The 16,260-nt window shown below is 40.4% G+C and overlaps 1 protein-coding gene across 2 annotated transcripts in view; it reads left to right on the forward strand.

Annotated features, from left to right (window-relative positions):
- The window catches only part of DMRT2 (doublesex and mab-3 related transcription factor 2), a 7,621-nt gene extending 1,649 nt beyond the window's left edge, over window positions 1–5,972 (forward strand). Inside the window, exons 1-3 of one of the 2 annotated variants that reach the window (XR_002482412.1) lie at window positions 1–160; window positions 1,757–1,859; window positions 3,837–3,971. Coding sequence is in view for 1 of the 2 variants with exons in the window: in XM_008066071.1 (XP_008064262.1) it covers window positions 152–160; window positions 1,757–1,859; window positions 4,638–5,695 (1,170 nt within the window). In the remaining variant the exon portion in view is untranslated. Of the gene's footprint in view, window positions 161–1,756; window positions 1,860–3,836; window positions 3,972–4,637 lie in introns of those variants that run through there. The other variant, XM_008066071.1, reaches the window with a different exon arrangement.
- Window positions 5,973–16,260: the final 10,288 nt, after the last annotated feature.

Here is a 16,260-nt window from a genome sequence, read left to right on the forward strand (position 1 = left end):
GTGCGCGCGCTGCCGCAACCACGGCGTGGTGTCCTGCCTCAAGGGCCACAAGCGCTTCTGTCGCTGGCGCGACTGCCAGTGCGCCAACTGCCTGCTGGTGGTGGAGCGGCAGCGCGTCATGGCCGCCCAGGTGGCGCTCCGGAGACAGCAGGCCACCGAGGTGCGTGCCCACTCGGCCCCGGGGCGCGCCTCGCCGGGGCGTCCCGGGCCACGAGGGAGGTTGCGGAACTGGAGGGGCCGGGGCAGCGCCCCTGTCCAGGGCCTCGCGGCACCTGGCACTTCCTCGGATGGGTGGTGAGGACGCTTCGCTGTCCACAGGGGCGTGCGGGGTCGGGAGGGGGAAAGCTGTGGGCATCGCTGGGGAACTTGGCAGAACAGCTTTTATATTAAAAAAGCAGGCAGAGAGGCCTGAAAGTGATCAGGCCCATTTGGGACATTATGAGAAAATCGTTTTGTTTTTTTTTTTAAAAACATGTATTTTGCATTTAAAAGTTTACATAGGTAGTGCTGGGGGCGGAGAGAGGGAGGAGTGTGGTTGACCCCCGGCGCGGCGTCCAGCTCCAGGCTTCTCACTGCGCTGTGGTCGAGAATAAGAACCCCGCGGCTCCTGCTGTCACCGGGCCGTTCTAGATATTCAGGACGTGCTGCCCACTTGATGGATGAGACAAAAAGTGCGTGGGAAGTTAGGTGCCCGCAGTCCAAGGTCAAGTAACCTGCAGCTGCTCTTCCTGCAAACGACCCAAGAGCCTGTGGAAGGGTGTCTGCTACCTCCCACCCGAGACTCCCGCTGTGAGGAGATCCAGGGTTTTCTTTACTAAAGAGCCCCTTGAACCTCGGTGTTTATGTTTTCATGTGTGCCTGCACGTCTCCGCGTGAGATCTCAGAGCGAGGGAGGGCCTTCCTCCAGACTCAGGACGGGGGAGGTTTTTTATTTTACTTTTTGGAGGCGAGGAGTTGGCCAGTGGGTCACCATACATACTAAAGGCAGTGACCCCAAAGGAAAGCTTCCCGAGGGCCCCGGAGAGCGCTCTGGACGCCAAGGTGGCCCTGGACCTGGGCTTGACCTTCTCCCGCGTCGGGCGTCAGCTACGGGTCACCGCGGGCCCAGCGTTCCTGCGCGGTCTGCTGAGTTCGACGCAGGCATGGAAGGGCCTGGAATCCCAGCCTGGCGGTGAGGACCGAGCAGAGGGCGGGAGTCTTTCAGCTCTGTGTTCCCGGCGGCCTCCAAAAGTTTTGTTCGCCTTCATGCGCAAATCTGGAGTTTGTGGTGGGACCGAGGAGACCCTCATATCTTCCTATCACACCCCAGCACCCCATCCTGCCTGGCATAACTGCCCAACATCAGGTCTTGGCACCTACATCTCAACAGGTGGGCGCCCAGGACGCAGCTGTGGGTCAGTCGCCACCCCCCTCAAGACCAGGCGCCTACTGTCTCCCCGATTATGAATTTCACCTCTCTCCAGGATGTCCCCCCAACTTCTGGCCACTGGTCTTCTGTGAAGCCAGGCTGGGGTGACTCTGCTAGGGAAAGCCAGGGGCTCAGCTCACCAGTTGGTGGCTTTGACTGGAACTTCCAACTCATTGCCCAGGATTACAGGGTGCTGATAGTAATTCGTTAGGAATCATTTCCTACACAAGATGGGAAAATAAATATATTTAGACCGGGAAGGGTTTCTAGATTTGCTGAGCCCCTGCCTTTGCTCTTCTCTTTTGTATTTTCTTTTGGGGCATTATTGATTGTTTCTTGTGTTTACAGGACAAGAAGGGGATTTCTGGAAAACAGAATAATTTCGAGCGCAAAGCTGTTTACCAGAGGCAAGTCAGAACACCCAGTTTGCTGGCCAAAAGCATTTTAGAAGGTAAAAGAACAAAAAATTATCCTTTTAAACTTAGTCAGGAACTCTCATTATTTAGGCAAATTGCATATTTATTAATCCGTGTAGGTGTTATCTGAGGGGAAAATAACTCTTTTTTTTTCTTTTGAGTTGGCGTCTCACTGTATGGCTCAGGCTGGAGTGCAATTGCAAGATCATGGCTACAGCCTCGACCTGCTGACCATCCTTCCGCCTCAGCCTTCCAAGTAGCTGGGACTGCAAACATTCACCCCCACACCTAGCTACTTTTTTCCTTCAATTTATTGTAGAGATAAGGTCTTGCTGTATTAGAGAGTTTTCTTCTAGCGCTCACTTTGGCAGCATGCATACCCAAACTGAAACCTTACAGTTGGGGGCCATAGCATGGCCCCAGCACAAATCTGTTTTCCTCTAGGAAGGAAACCACTGCCTGGGAAAATGAATCTCACCTATCTGCCAAGACTTTTGTCACCATTCGTTTAAGAACTCGGATAATTTTGTTGTCTGTTTAATGGTTAATGGGTTAACATGGAGTGCATATGAAATTTGCCCCACAGTGAGGGATGTACAAACATGCACTGCCAAGTGATCTGGGAGCAGATGTTCTGGAAGGAAATAAATACATTATAAAAACACCCACACCCACACGACTACAGCCACTTTTCTTAGTTGTGGGAGCCTAATAGATCAAGTCAAGTGAGGAGTTTAGCAGCTACCTGCGACCAATAAAGACCTCTCCTCTGGGGGAGTTCAGCCTCAGATTCCAATCTTTTTTCATTGTACTATTTTCCTCCTCAGATTATCTAGGTAATTGCTGTTATTCCATGCTTCATTTTACCATTTTTGACAGTCGAAGTTGTAAGATCAGCAAAAGACTTTGAATCCAGCAAGTTAAGTGGGAAGGGTGTGAAATCTCAACTTTTTCTCGCCATGTTTTCACTTTCACTAAAGCCTGGGGGAGACATTAGTTTTTTTTTTTAAAACATTACTGATTTTTTTAGCATTTCTATTTGGGTATGTAATTTATTTATTGATCCACTCAATAAAATATTGGATATTTTCCACCATTTTTCTTAAAATTTTAAAGTATTTTAATAAAGGAAAATTTATATTTGCTTTTATCACTGCCCCTTCATGAAATTCAGGGTGGAAGTAGTTTTTTTTTCTTTGTAAGATACACACTTGAAATCTTTTTTTCCTTGTGTGCTTTATTAATTTAATTGGTTCTGGACAGGTTTTGAAGTTCATTTGTGTCTCATCCTGTGCTGTGTACTTCTGACCTAAGAATGGTTTTTCATGAATTAGAAATGAAATTTGGTTACAAACTGGATAAACAGATTTATCACAATAGGGACCACATCGATAAACTGAAATTGTGCCAAAGCAACTTGAGAAGTGCGAGGACTAAATGAAACAGTAAATTTAAGAATAACTTATTGGCAAAACTTACCATGGAAATGGAGGCATTAATTTTCAAATTTTATTTTATTTGAAAATTAATATGATAGGTTTGTCTCTATGTAAATACAAATATAATAATGGATCCTTCAGACAAATTTGATAGAGGTGAGTGCTTGGGATGATGAAATACTCGAAGCATTTTATGCCTCTAGGAATTCTATTTATGTTCTACTAATCTTTGTTTTTGACTTTGTCCCTATTCACGTGATGACTTAATCTGCGTTCTAATGATTGCTTGTTCAACTATTTTGGTAACTGGCCAACGTGCTTAGAGCTTAGGAAAAATGTTTTAGGCCAGTTATTTTCAGTATAGCAGGGAATATCTCCATTCTCACCCTCAGTTTTTGGTTTTGTTTTGTTTGTGCTAGTAGTCAGGGGAAAGGGCCTGGTTAAATTGTTCATCGCAGAGTGTATTTGACTAGTTAATGACTCTTTTCAGTTTTCTGTGCTTCTCTATTTTCTTAAGTCTTTTTTTAAACTCACTAGTCGCCTTTAAATTTCTTTCTTTCTCTTTTTTTCTAGTTCTCCTTGGATTATTCTACAGCTATATCAGTGTGTACATGTTGAGCCATCTTTAGAACATAAAGGTGACTTCAGCTCTAGGTATAGATATCTTTTGTAATAATGAAAAATGATGACATGGATAATAAAATACCAACTGAGATGAGCAGCCTTGTCTTTTGATGTATAGGGGCCTGGAAAGAGTATTAAAATTTCAGTCAAAATATGCCTGTTGAAGCAAGCAAGCAAACAAACCTATAACAACAACAAAAAAGTTACAATATGAATATCATTTCTCCCAGAGGAAAATACTTTAAACCAAACCTATACTTTCTGTCTCTCCCTCTCTCTATATCTCTATCTCTATCTCTATCTCTATCTCTTTTTTTGTGCTGGGTTCTTACTCTGTCACCCAGGCTGGAGCATAGTGGCACAATCATGGTTCACTGCAGCCTTGACCTCCTGGGCTCAGGCGATCCTTCTGTCTCAGCCTCCTGAAAATTTGGGACTACAGGTGTACGTCACAATGCCCAGCTTTTTTATTTTTATTTTTGATAGAAATGAGGTCTCGCCATGTTGCCTAGGCTGGTCTTGAACTCCTGGGTTCAAATAATCCTCCTTCCTTGGCTTCCCAAAGTGCTGGGATTACAGACATGAGCCACCATGCCTGGCCCACGTTTGCTTTCTGTAGAAAAATATTAGTGTTATATAAAACTTTATATAATTGTTTTGCCAACATGTAGTGTTTCTGTTGCCTTTTAGATTTCCAGATTCCCCCCCCATATATTAATCTCTTTCATGTGGAATGTTTGCTTATTTTAGGTTATCGCCCAATTCCAGCAGAGACTTATGTAGGAGGGACCTTCCCTCTGCCTCCCCCAGTTAGTGACAGGATGAGGAAAAGAAGAGCTTTTGCTGATAAGGAGCTGGAGAACATTATGCTGGAGAGAGAATATAAAGAGAGGGAGATGTTGGAAACGTCCCAAGCTGCTGCCTTGTTCCTGCCCAACCGCATGGTTCCTGGACCTGAGTACAACTCCTACAAAAGTGCCTGCAGCTCCAGCCCAGTGGACCCGTCAAGCAAGGACTTCTGCAACTTTCTGCCCACCTGCCTTGATCTAACCATGCAGTATTCAGGGTCTGGAAATATGGAACTAATTTCTTCCAATGTCAGTGTGGCCACGACTTATAGACAGTATCCCTTGTCCTCGAGATTTTTAGTTTGGCCCAAGTGTGGCCCCATTAGTGACACTCTCCTCTACCAACAATGCTTGCTAAATGCCACCACCTCAGTTCAAGCCCTGAAGCCTGGGACTAACTGGGACTTGAAGGTAGCACGAGTCCAGGATGGACTCAGTGCAGAGCATGACATGATGCCCCCGAAATTAGAAGCCTCCCTGGTGCTGCCTCATGCTCCAGAGGTCCAGACCTCGAGAAATGACCTTCAGGGTCACCAGACTGTCCCTGAGAGGTCTGCATTCTCCCCACCCCAACGGAATTTTTCTCCCATTGTTGACATGGACTCCCTGGCAGCTCAAGGGCACGTCTTAACCAAGATCAGCAAAGAAAACACCAGGCACCCTCTGCCACTTAAACATAATCCATTCCACTCCTTATTCCAGCAAACGCTTAATGACAAATCATGTCCTGAGTTGAAAACACCATTTGTCAAAGAGGCCTTTGAAGAGACCTCGAAGAAACACAGAGAGTGTTTTGTCAAGGAGAACCAGAAGTACACATTTACAATAGATAGATGCGCAAAAGACCTTTTTGTAGCCAAACAAGTTGGAACAAAACTCTCAGTGAATGAACCGCTGTCATTTTCTGTTGAGTCTATTCTTAAGAGGCCTTCGTCTGCCATCACTCATGTCTCTCAGTGAAAGACTGCTTACACAGAAAGCTGGATTTTCTGCAGTCTCAGAGAGTTTCTGTCATTCGCTAACTTTTTTTAAAGTTAAAATGTTTGTATAAAGAAATTTCTAATGTAAATGATGATTTCTAAAAATTCTATATATTCATATGCATGTACTTTTTTTATCACATAAATATATTTAAACTTAAAGATTGCCCAATGTGCAAATTGTAAAGTTCCATGCTCTACACAGCATTTCAAAAGCAATAAAATTGACACTGTCTTCTAAAATCCCAGTATTTGCTGAAGCAGTTAACTGTCTCTGTCTAGATGAAATAGCTAGTGTCCAGTGTTCGTGAAATGTACTCTTTATTTTCCTATGATTCTGTATATCTTCACGCACTCTTAATGGCCACTGGGGGCCACAAGAAAGCCCTTATAGTACTTTAAATTTGTATTTTGGAGGGGACATAAATCTAGCTGTTCAAGACTATGGCAAACACAACATTAAAGAGAACATAGAGCTGTTTGCATGTTTATGGTATCTTAATTTCATGTGATTGAGCAAAGTTGAATTAATTTGGAGGGAAATCAAATGTAATATTTCATTTACATGATGATGTGGTTTCTTGGAATGGATTTATTTTGGTTCCCTCGTTCCTAGATTCTTTCTTTGGCAGGATGTGTATGGGAGCCTCAAGCTTCCTTTCTAGGAAAGGAACATTCTTTGAACATTTCTAGTTTCTCATTTTAGGTTGGTAGGAGCCACAAATCAGGTTCCCTTGTAAGATGCTGTCAGTTCAGCCCACGGTATGGTCCAAACCTTCTCTCAGCTCTTGTATGAGTCCACTGTTTCTGAATCATTGGTGACAGCAGGCATCTGGATGCAGGCCCAGTCACAACTCTCAGCTGGTTTCTGGGTATCAGCTTTATGCCTCCCACATTTCCACCAATGTCAAAGGCTTTCAGGGTAGCCATCTTCTGACAGAAAAAACATTTACTATTCAAATTGCCTTAACTGACAGTTGCTGAAGCCTGCAGATATTTATCACAGCATGAGGGTGGCTTCTCGATTCTTATCCTTTTTTCCCCATTTTTAAGTTTTTTTTTGTTACTCTTGTTTGGTTCAGCAAATGTTAACTCGTGTTCCATATGATTGATACAATGAGAGTAAGACATTTATGAGAATATTAAGTTCATCTCTTAAGACCTCGCCTGTGGACCCCAACTTAAGTTCTTTTGTTTGTTTGTTTTTGAGTCAGAGTCTTACTCTGTCATCCAGGCTGGAGTGCAGTAGCACTATCACGGCTACTGCAGCCTCAAGTTGGTGGGCTCAGGCGATCTTTCCATATCAGCCTTCCAAGTAGCTGGGACTATAGGCATGCGCCACTACACCTGACTAATTTTTAAAAAAATTTATTATAGAGACAAAGTCTTTGTTGCCCAGGCTGGTCTCAAATCCTGATCTCAGCAATCCTCTTACCTCAGCCTGTCAAGTGCTGGGATTGTAGTTGTGAGCTGCTACATCAGCCTCAAAATCAAGTTCTAAGATGTCATCAGCATCTCAGTACAGAAAACCAAGGACCAAATATCTCACCTTTAATACTACCATGGAGTGAGGTTTTACTTCCAATTTTGCTTCTTCTGGGTAACAAGAATACTAGGTGGTTATGTGGAATGTGCCAAGTGATTCAGCAGTTAAAAGGGTTTCTTTCTTGCTCTTAAAAACACTTTGTATTTTAAAATGATTGCTACTGATGAGCTCATGTGAACCTCCAGGGATTCTCTGAATTGTTGCTTAAAATTAGTATCGATTTCAAAAACAATAAGCCAGACCTGAGGCTGATTTTCAGTTTGTACTTGTAAGATAATACTTCGGTTTGTTGAGTCAAATTTACTTATTTTTCTTATTGCAAAAGCAGAGTGAATGGAAGTTTGCCAGAAGAAAAGAAAATGAAAGTAGACAGAGATTCCAATAACTGTTAAAGGTTTTCATTAAGTGGAAAAATGTTTTCCAGCCAAGTATGCCCTGGTGTCAGAGACAGACTCTAACTCTAGCTTTCCCCTTCAGTCATCTTTGCTTTCTCTATAGCATCACTACTTTTTGTCTTCTTATCAGAAATTTATTTTTTGTCTGGTGTTCAGTGTTAAATACTTAACATTGAATTAAAAGTCTTCAGAAGTAATGAAGGAAAACACATTAGAATAAAACCATACTGAAAAATTCCAAGGAGAAGGCCTTCTTCATCCAAACATTTATCTTCTCTCTTTCTTACTCCATTTTTGTATTTTGAATACTTGTGTTTGTCAATTTCTTCCCCTTTGTATTCAGTGAACATATTAGGACTTCCTTTCTGTCCTCTCTTGATATCATTTTAATCCCATTAAGTGAATCCCGTTGGCTGTGGGTATTAGTGGCTTTTCTCACATTACCAGTGACCAGAATTTTATTGTTCTTGAGCATTTATGAGGGTCAGTGCTTTCCTTGGCAAATTTATTATTATACCATGCATTAGTTCTGCTGCACTGATGAGTTCTTTGAATTTTAAACCTACCAAATCTACCATCATCCATTTATTAAGAACTTTGTGTTTGGGTCTTTGCTTTTTAAAATCATTTCTCTTCCATGAAAGCTGCCACATAGTGTCTGCAAAAAAAAAACTGTCGTTGATGTGTTAATTCAAACTTATGGTTCAATTTGAGCACTTTCTATGTTAAAAGCAATAAGTGGATATGGCTTTAATAATTTTTGAGAGTGTAAAGAATAATAAAACATGGCCCAAGTCTTCAGTTTAACTCACAGTACAATATTGCTAGCTTTAATGACATGTTTTTCTTCCATCTCAGCTCACCTAGTGTTACTTATTGCTCAGCTTGTAGTTTTCAAAAGTTTACTACAACAGTCTTCTCACACTTTAATGGACCTGAGAATGCTGATGTTGCCTGTCTTCAGGCAAATGTTTACAGAATTTCTGTTATTTTGATGCACACGTAATACACTCTGCTGTGGATTTTGAGTTCTAATGCAATCATAATAATATTACTAGCACAAATAATTTATTATGCATGGAGAGTTGAAAAATCATTTTTCTTTCTACTGACCCTTTGGGCGTAGCAGTAGGACAAGAACCAGGCAAGTCATACAGTAGACACAGTCTGCTCCACTTCTTTCTCTCCCTTCCCCCCCCAAAAAACTAGAAGTTGTTTTAGCTGGGTTAAAGAAATAATACATACTTTTAAATTTTTAATTGTTGAAAAATGCACATAAATATACCATCTTAATCATTTTTAAGTATAGAGTTCAGTGGAATTAAGAACCTTCACGTTGTTGTGCAGCCATCGCCATCATCCATCCACATAACCACTTTCATCCTGCAGAACTGAAACTCTGTACCTACTAAGAATAACTCCCTGCCCTCTCAGTCTCTGGCAAACACCATTCTACTTTCTGTGAATTTGACATCTCTAAGCACCTCTTATGAGGAGAGTCATACAGTATTGTCTTTTTGTGACTTATTTCACTTAGCATAAAGTCCTCAAGCTTCATTATGTTCTAGCATGTCAGAATTTCCTTCCTTTTTAAGACCGAATAGTATTTTATTCTGTGTGGGTATATTATTTTGTTTTATTTATTTAGTCATCTGTCAATAGACACTTGGGTTGCTTCCAATTTTCAGCGATTGCAAATAATACTGCTATGAACAAGGATGTGCAAATACTTACTTGAAACCCTTCTTTCAGCTTATTTGGATGTTTATGCCCCTTATCAACACCCAATCCTCACTTCCTAATTTCACCTACCTTTAGGCACTGAGTTTTCTCAGTTATACATTCCTCCCACACTATCTCCTCTCCCCCAATGTGTGGACCATTTCCAATAAACATTACTATCAGCCAGAAAGACTGCAGTATCAGTTGTGTGCCTTTTTTTTTTGTAAGTAGGAATTTATTAGAGGATAGAAAAGCTCCCAGCAGCTGGAGGAGTCCCGAAAGGGCTGCCCAGTTGTGTACCTTTTAATACGAGTTTAAGTGAGGTCATCTTTATGTAAACACTTACTTTCGATTGTGTAATGAAAGACTGTAACTTGTATTAAAAAGCCTTCTGGAATTCCTTCTTCAAAGTCTGAGAAGTGCTAAAAAGCAAATAAATGGCTGTAGGTCAAAGTGAAAAAAATACAGAGAATTCACAGTTCCTTATAATAAAGACATCACTTAGTCTCAAGGCTGGTTTTTCAACTGGGACTAGAATTCTGGCTAGCCCATCTGATTTCATTAGTTTTTTATTAACTTTAAAAATTCCTATTCTAGGTCTATAAACTCAGGCTTACTCCCACAGGTAGAATGCAATTTGTAAGGCTAATAGTTCTTGAAATAGCTGGGACCCTATGTTATATAAACTTGGACCTGGAACATCCTTTTATATTTATTTTAATAATTGTACAACACTTTTTATTCTGTTTCATCCCCTAAATTCATTTGGTTTCTAACTTGACATATCTAAATATGTCTGCTGGATAGGTATACCTGGAAATAGGTTGGCATCTGGTGTAATGATAAATGTACATTCGTCATAATTAATGTGTATTTAGAGTCTGCCACTTTACAAAGCACGTTCATGTTATCACTTATATTTCACATATAAATTCTATACAAATTTGGCAAATGGCCATATGAAAAGTTAAATCTACATCTTTGTGTGTGTGTACACAAGTTTGGGAATTTTTTTCAAATATACACTTGACTTGATATCACATAATCCATCTCTAAACTTTTATATGTAAATATTGTGTATCTAATGCTTATATGTAATATACATGATAAATTATGTTTGTATTATTGGGCCTGGTGTGGTGGCTTACTTCCATAATCCCAGCACTTTGGGAGGCCAAAGCGGTAGGAATGTTTGAGCTCAGGCAACACAGCGAGACCCTGTATCTACAAAAAATAATAATATTAGTAGGTAGGCAGGTGGAAGGGTTATCTGAGCCCAGGAAGTTGAGGCTGCAGTGAACCATGATAGTGCCATTGCACTGCAGTTTGGGTGACAGAGTGAGATTCCGACTAAAAAAATAAATGAATAAATAAATAAGTAAATAAGTAAAATATATTATTGGACTTTGACTACATTTACTTCTATGTAGAAACATTTGTATACTCATTCTACCTTCATTAAGTTACACACACATACACACACACACACACACACACACACACACACGCACGCACACCAGTCTCGTGGAGTAGTGAGGTCAATTGAGATAAGGATAGAAAAGAGAACCTTCTGGGAAAACACAGCTGATGGAAAGCTCCAGCTAGCACACCTTTGGATCTACTGTAGCATTCATGCAGGGCCACACTTTCCCTGAGCTGCTTTGCACATTCAACTGAGTTGAGCAAGGTTGCTAGATAGGAACAATTTCTGCCCTGTCATAGGATTCCTCCAGCAGGCACCTTTAGCTGGAGAACTCCTCAGTCAAATGTGTTGCTTATAGATGTCTGATGAGCTTAGAAACTAGCACTTCCTAGGGTTCTGAACTGGTAAAAGAAAAAAATAATAGGACAAAGGCATTGGCATTTGGAGATTAGAATATTCTTACCTACCTTTATGACTGATGATTTTACATTGGACAATGGAACTTATGCCTAGGAACAAGGGGACTACATAATATTGAACTCTAGAATTTCACAAACTGCCCACCTGGAAACAGTCAGCAGTGGCCCACGATGCCTCCCCTGCACGTGAGGAGTGATGGAAGGTCTGTAGGAAGGGAGGGGAGGGAGGAGTTACCCATGTTCCGTTCCCTACCTGAAACTCACCAACTGTTCTCCTTTCAACTTTTTTTGTTGTTGTTTGAGTTGGAGTCTCACTCTGTTGCCCAGGTTAGTGTGCAGTGGCATGCTCATGGCTACCGCAGCATCGACCTGCTGGGCTTAGGTGATTCTTCCACCTGAGGTTTTCAAGTAACTGGAACTATAGGTGTGCACCACCACGCCTTTTTTTTTTTTTTTTTTTAATTTTAGAGACAAGGTCTCTCCCAGTTGCCCAGGCTGGTCTTGAACCCCTGGGCTCAGGCAATCCTCTTGCCTCTGCCTCCCAAAGTGCTGGGATTACAAGCATATGCCACCATACCTGGCTTCAAACTTAACATAAGTTTGTTATTATTTTCTTTGTTTTGAATTGAGATCAATCCAAAGATCACATATACTTGGATTTGAGGACTGCAATTAAAGCTTCAGCCATTGTGAAAAATAAGCCAGAGGACACTGAATGCTGTGGTTACTTCATATGTGCTAACCAGACTAAAAATTATGTGCATTTTTGTTTTATTTAAAAAAAAAAAGAAAACTGGAGAAATGACTTCATTTACCCCAGATGGAACTAGGACATTCAGTATAGCATGCTGTCAAACAGTAAGGTGACATTTTACCAGTGAGTACATTGTGTGATGTTATTAAGTAGCATAGCCCAAGGAGTATGTTCTGTTTCTATCAGTCACCACTGAGTTATTTTCAAGGAATCTTATCATAAAAAGCTATCAGAAGAAGGGACCTGAGATGTTGTGAAACTGTGAAGCCAAACTAATACCATCTCCTCTTTTGATAGGGCTACTGTAGAAGCATCAGGGGGGATGCTATAGACAAATTATATCTCAATTTAGCAAGACATTTAACAAAGTCTTTCATGATAGGGAATTTAAGGATTGATATCAGTGAAGTCAGGGATTTGTAGCTGTTTGAACAGATACCGTCAAGAAACATTGAGCAATAAATTAATGTTCATTTCCAGGAAGGTCTTTAGTTTCATGGCCCATGAGTCCTCTGTTTTGGACCCTATCCTGGCCCAAATGAAGGCATAAAAGCTGTGCATATAAAATCTGTAGATGACATTAAGTTGGAATGTCTAATACAAACTTGAATTCCATCAATTGAGCCTCCAGGTCAAGGGAAATTCTAACAGTGTATTTCTTCTCTCTTCCCTCATCAGAACAAATTTGAAATTTGTGCCCAGCTCTAAGCATCGCATTACATTTTTTTAAAAGAGACAGGATCTTACTCTGTTGCCCAGGCTGGGGTGCAGTGGGATGATTATACCTCACTGCAGCCTCAAATTCCTGGACTGAAGCAATCTTCCCATCTCAGCCCCCTGGGTCGCTTGGACTACAGGCACATACTACCACATTTGACTAATTTATTTTTTTATGGAAGTGGGTTCTTGCTATGTTGCTCAGGCTGGTCTAAACTCCTGGCCTCAAGGCAATCCTCCTGTCTCGGCCTCTCAAAACGCCAGGATTATAGGCATGAGTCACTGCATTCAGCGTCTGTTCCATTTTTAATGGGGACATTGATAGACTTGGCAATGAGGATAATAAAAAGACTGCAAGTCTTGTCTTACTATAGACAGTTAAGGGCATTGGGAATGTGACCTAGAGAAGAGGTATCTTAAGAGAAAGGACTCGATTTGTGTTTTCATATATTTGAAATGTTGTCATTTTGAAGATGTAGTCAAAGTCCCTTGGAAGTCTCTAGAAGGAAAAAAATTAGGGCCATGAAGAGAATGTTACAGAGGGTCAATATACCATGACAAAAAGAAGACCATCTTTCAGTTTGGTTTGCCCATAAATGAACCTGTGAAAGAATGCCTTTGGAAGTCTTAATGTGGACCTAAGAAAGGAAGCTTGCATTGGGGATGAGATTGAATTAGTAAGTAGAGACTGCTTCATTTATCTTCATATCCTAGGTCTTAGCGTACAACTGGAGCCAAGAGGTGTTTGCTGAATGAGACTCTTCTTCCACTCTGGTAAATCCCGATTTTATGACAAATTACCTGTGGGAAGGATTAAATGAAGTATTGTTTCTTCCCAGTCAAACTCTTTAGAAAATCACACCACCAAGTAGTTCTTTTCACTTTAAAATTTTTTTCTTAAAAAATGGTATCTTTTTAAGGTATATAGCACAATGTTTTGACATACATAGTCAAATGTTTACTCTGCCAAGCAATTAACATATCTATCTTCTCAGATAGATCTTATTTATATTTGAAATCTAAAAAAACCCACTAATATATAGAAATAGAGAGTGGAATGGTGTTTACCAGAGATATCAGGGTTGGGTAATGGGGAGATGCAGGTCAAAGGTACAAAGCTGCAGTTATGTAGGGTGAATAAATCTAGAGATCTAGCGTATAGCATGAGGACTGTAGTTAATAATATTGTATTGTACAATGGAAATTTCCTGAGGCAGTAGATTATAGGTAGTATTGCCACAAAATTTGTTCCTTTAATTTAAAAGATGGCACAAAAAACCCAACACCCTTAAGGTCTTAAATCAGACGTTGTGAATAAGAACATCATACCTTTATTGTGTATAAACCCAAATTCAAGAAATGAAATTCCCCAAGATGACTAGTTGGACAAATGTCCTAACTTTGTTCATTTGTGATGTTCTTTGTGATGTTTGATGGCATGGATGGTCCTATTATATACAAGCAGTTAGTTTGCTTTTGAATATAGTTGACCCTTCAACAATGTAGGGTTAGAAGCGCCAACCTCCCTGTGCGGTAGAAAATTCTCATGACTTTTGACTTCCCCAAACTTAACTACTAGCAGCCCGCTGTTAAACGAAAGCCTTACTGATAACATAAACATTTTATTAAAACATTTTTTTCTTTTCTTAAAAATTTATTGTAGAGATGAGGGGTACATGTGAGGATTTGCGACATAAGAAAATTGCATGCAGGTGAGGTTTGGGATTCTAGTGAGCCCTCTCTCCCCAGGTTGTGGACATGGTACCCAGGGTGAGGTTGTAAGTCTCTTATCCCCACCTCCTCCTTCCCTCCTTAGCAGTGCACAGTACTTGTTGGTTATGCCTTTGTGCTCATGTGCCCAATATTTAGGGCCTACTTAGGAGTGAAAACATGTGATGTTCAGTTTTTTGTGTCTGTGATAATTCACTTAGAATAATGATCTCCAGCTGCATCCATGTTGCTGCAAAGGACATGATTTTGTTCTTTTTTATGGCTGTGTACTGTTCCATCATGTATATGTACCACATTTTCTTTATCCAGTCCACTTTCGATGGGTTCCATGTTTGTATGATTGTGAGCCGTGCTGCAATAATCATATAGATTAACACATATTTTGTATGTTATATGTAGTTTATGCCTTATTCTTACAATAACGTAAGCTAGAGAGAAGAAAATGTTGTTAAGGAAATCATAAGGAAGAGAAATATATTTGTTATTCATTAAGTGGAAGTGAATCATCATAAAGGTCTTCATCCTCTTTGTCTTCACATTGAGTAGACTGAGGAGAGGAGGAAAATGATGGGTTGGTTGTGCTATTTCAAGGGTGGCAGAGGCAGAAGAAATTCTTTATATAAGTGGACCCTTGCTGTACAAACCTGTGTTCTTCAAGGGTCAACTATAAAATTAGATTCATATATACAGTCTTGGGATTAATTAGGTTAAGATTGTTGTGTATAGTCTGGGTCTAGTCAAGCATAGTGAAGTTGAACTTCAGTTGTCTAGATAAATCTGTAAATCTGATTTATATTTCAGTTATTGTTTTTATTTAATTCAACAAACATTTATGAAGACTTACTATAGGCTGGCAAATGTTGAACTCTGAGAGGTAGCAACAACTAAGATATGAGCCCTAAAAATGTATAAATGTATTTAGAATTTATGGAAGGCTACTATGGATTACATTCATTATTTTTCTCTCCATCTACTTTGTGAATACAGGCGCAAATACAGGCCCTTCTGTTTCTCAACTGCCTCTGCCTCCTGCTTAGAGATAGTCCACAGTTTCCTATCATTTCAGGCATGGATTGTTTGCATATGACTCAGATCTCTTTCACTTGCCCTCACACCATGTTTTACTGTGATCAGAGCTTTGTAAATAAAACATGTAGATGCAGAAGTTCCCTGTAGGAAAGTAACGGGTTTAGCCTCAGTTGCTTCAACTTGCTATAAAACTCAAGGTTGGTGACAATGGCTACACAATCAACAAAGGGCCATTATTCTCTATGCCACAAAATAAAGCAACTAGGGATCCAGTGTGACCCATGAGCCAAAAAGCATCTAAACACTTGAGATTAATAATGATTTTGCATGAAACATTTGGAAAATTCAGTGAAAAACACAAACCCTCAGCACTGTTTTCTGAGAGTGCATTTGAAGACTCAGGGCAGGCAGAGAGCAGGTGAGTAAGTAATAGAGCTGTGTGACTGTTGTTAGAATTCATTTCCATTTAATGAACATCTGTTGAAAACCTTTTGTGTGCTAGATACATACTCATAACTGTCCCTATATGTTGTTGGTTCTTTTAAGTAGAAAAAAAAACAATCAGAGGTCCACTTCAACTTTTTTTTTAAAGTAAGGATTTATTTTAGGGAGAGAGAGAGAAGGAAATAAGAAAGATGAGAATCTCAATTTTTAGCAGGCCTCTCAGACTGGAACATGGTCTGGGCAATAAAAGGTAACTCAGTCCTGGTCTAGCAACATTATTTCCTTGATGTTCCCTTGGCAGCTTGACCTAGGGAGAATACCAGAAATTGCTAGTTGCCTCTTTGATATCCACTCTTCTCTTCTTT

Source organism: Carlito syrichta, unplaced genomic scaffold (genome assembly GCF_000164805.1).
Source record: "Carlito syrichta isolate Samal-C Ts95f unplaced genomic scaffold, Tarsius_syrichta-2.0.1 Scaffold308839, whole genome shotgun sequence".
Classification (NCBI taxonomy): domain Eukaryota; kingdom Metazoa; phylum Chordata; class Mammalia; order Primates; family Tarsiidae; genus Carlito; species Carlito syrichta.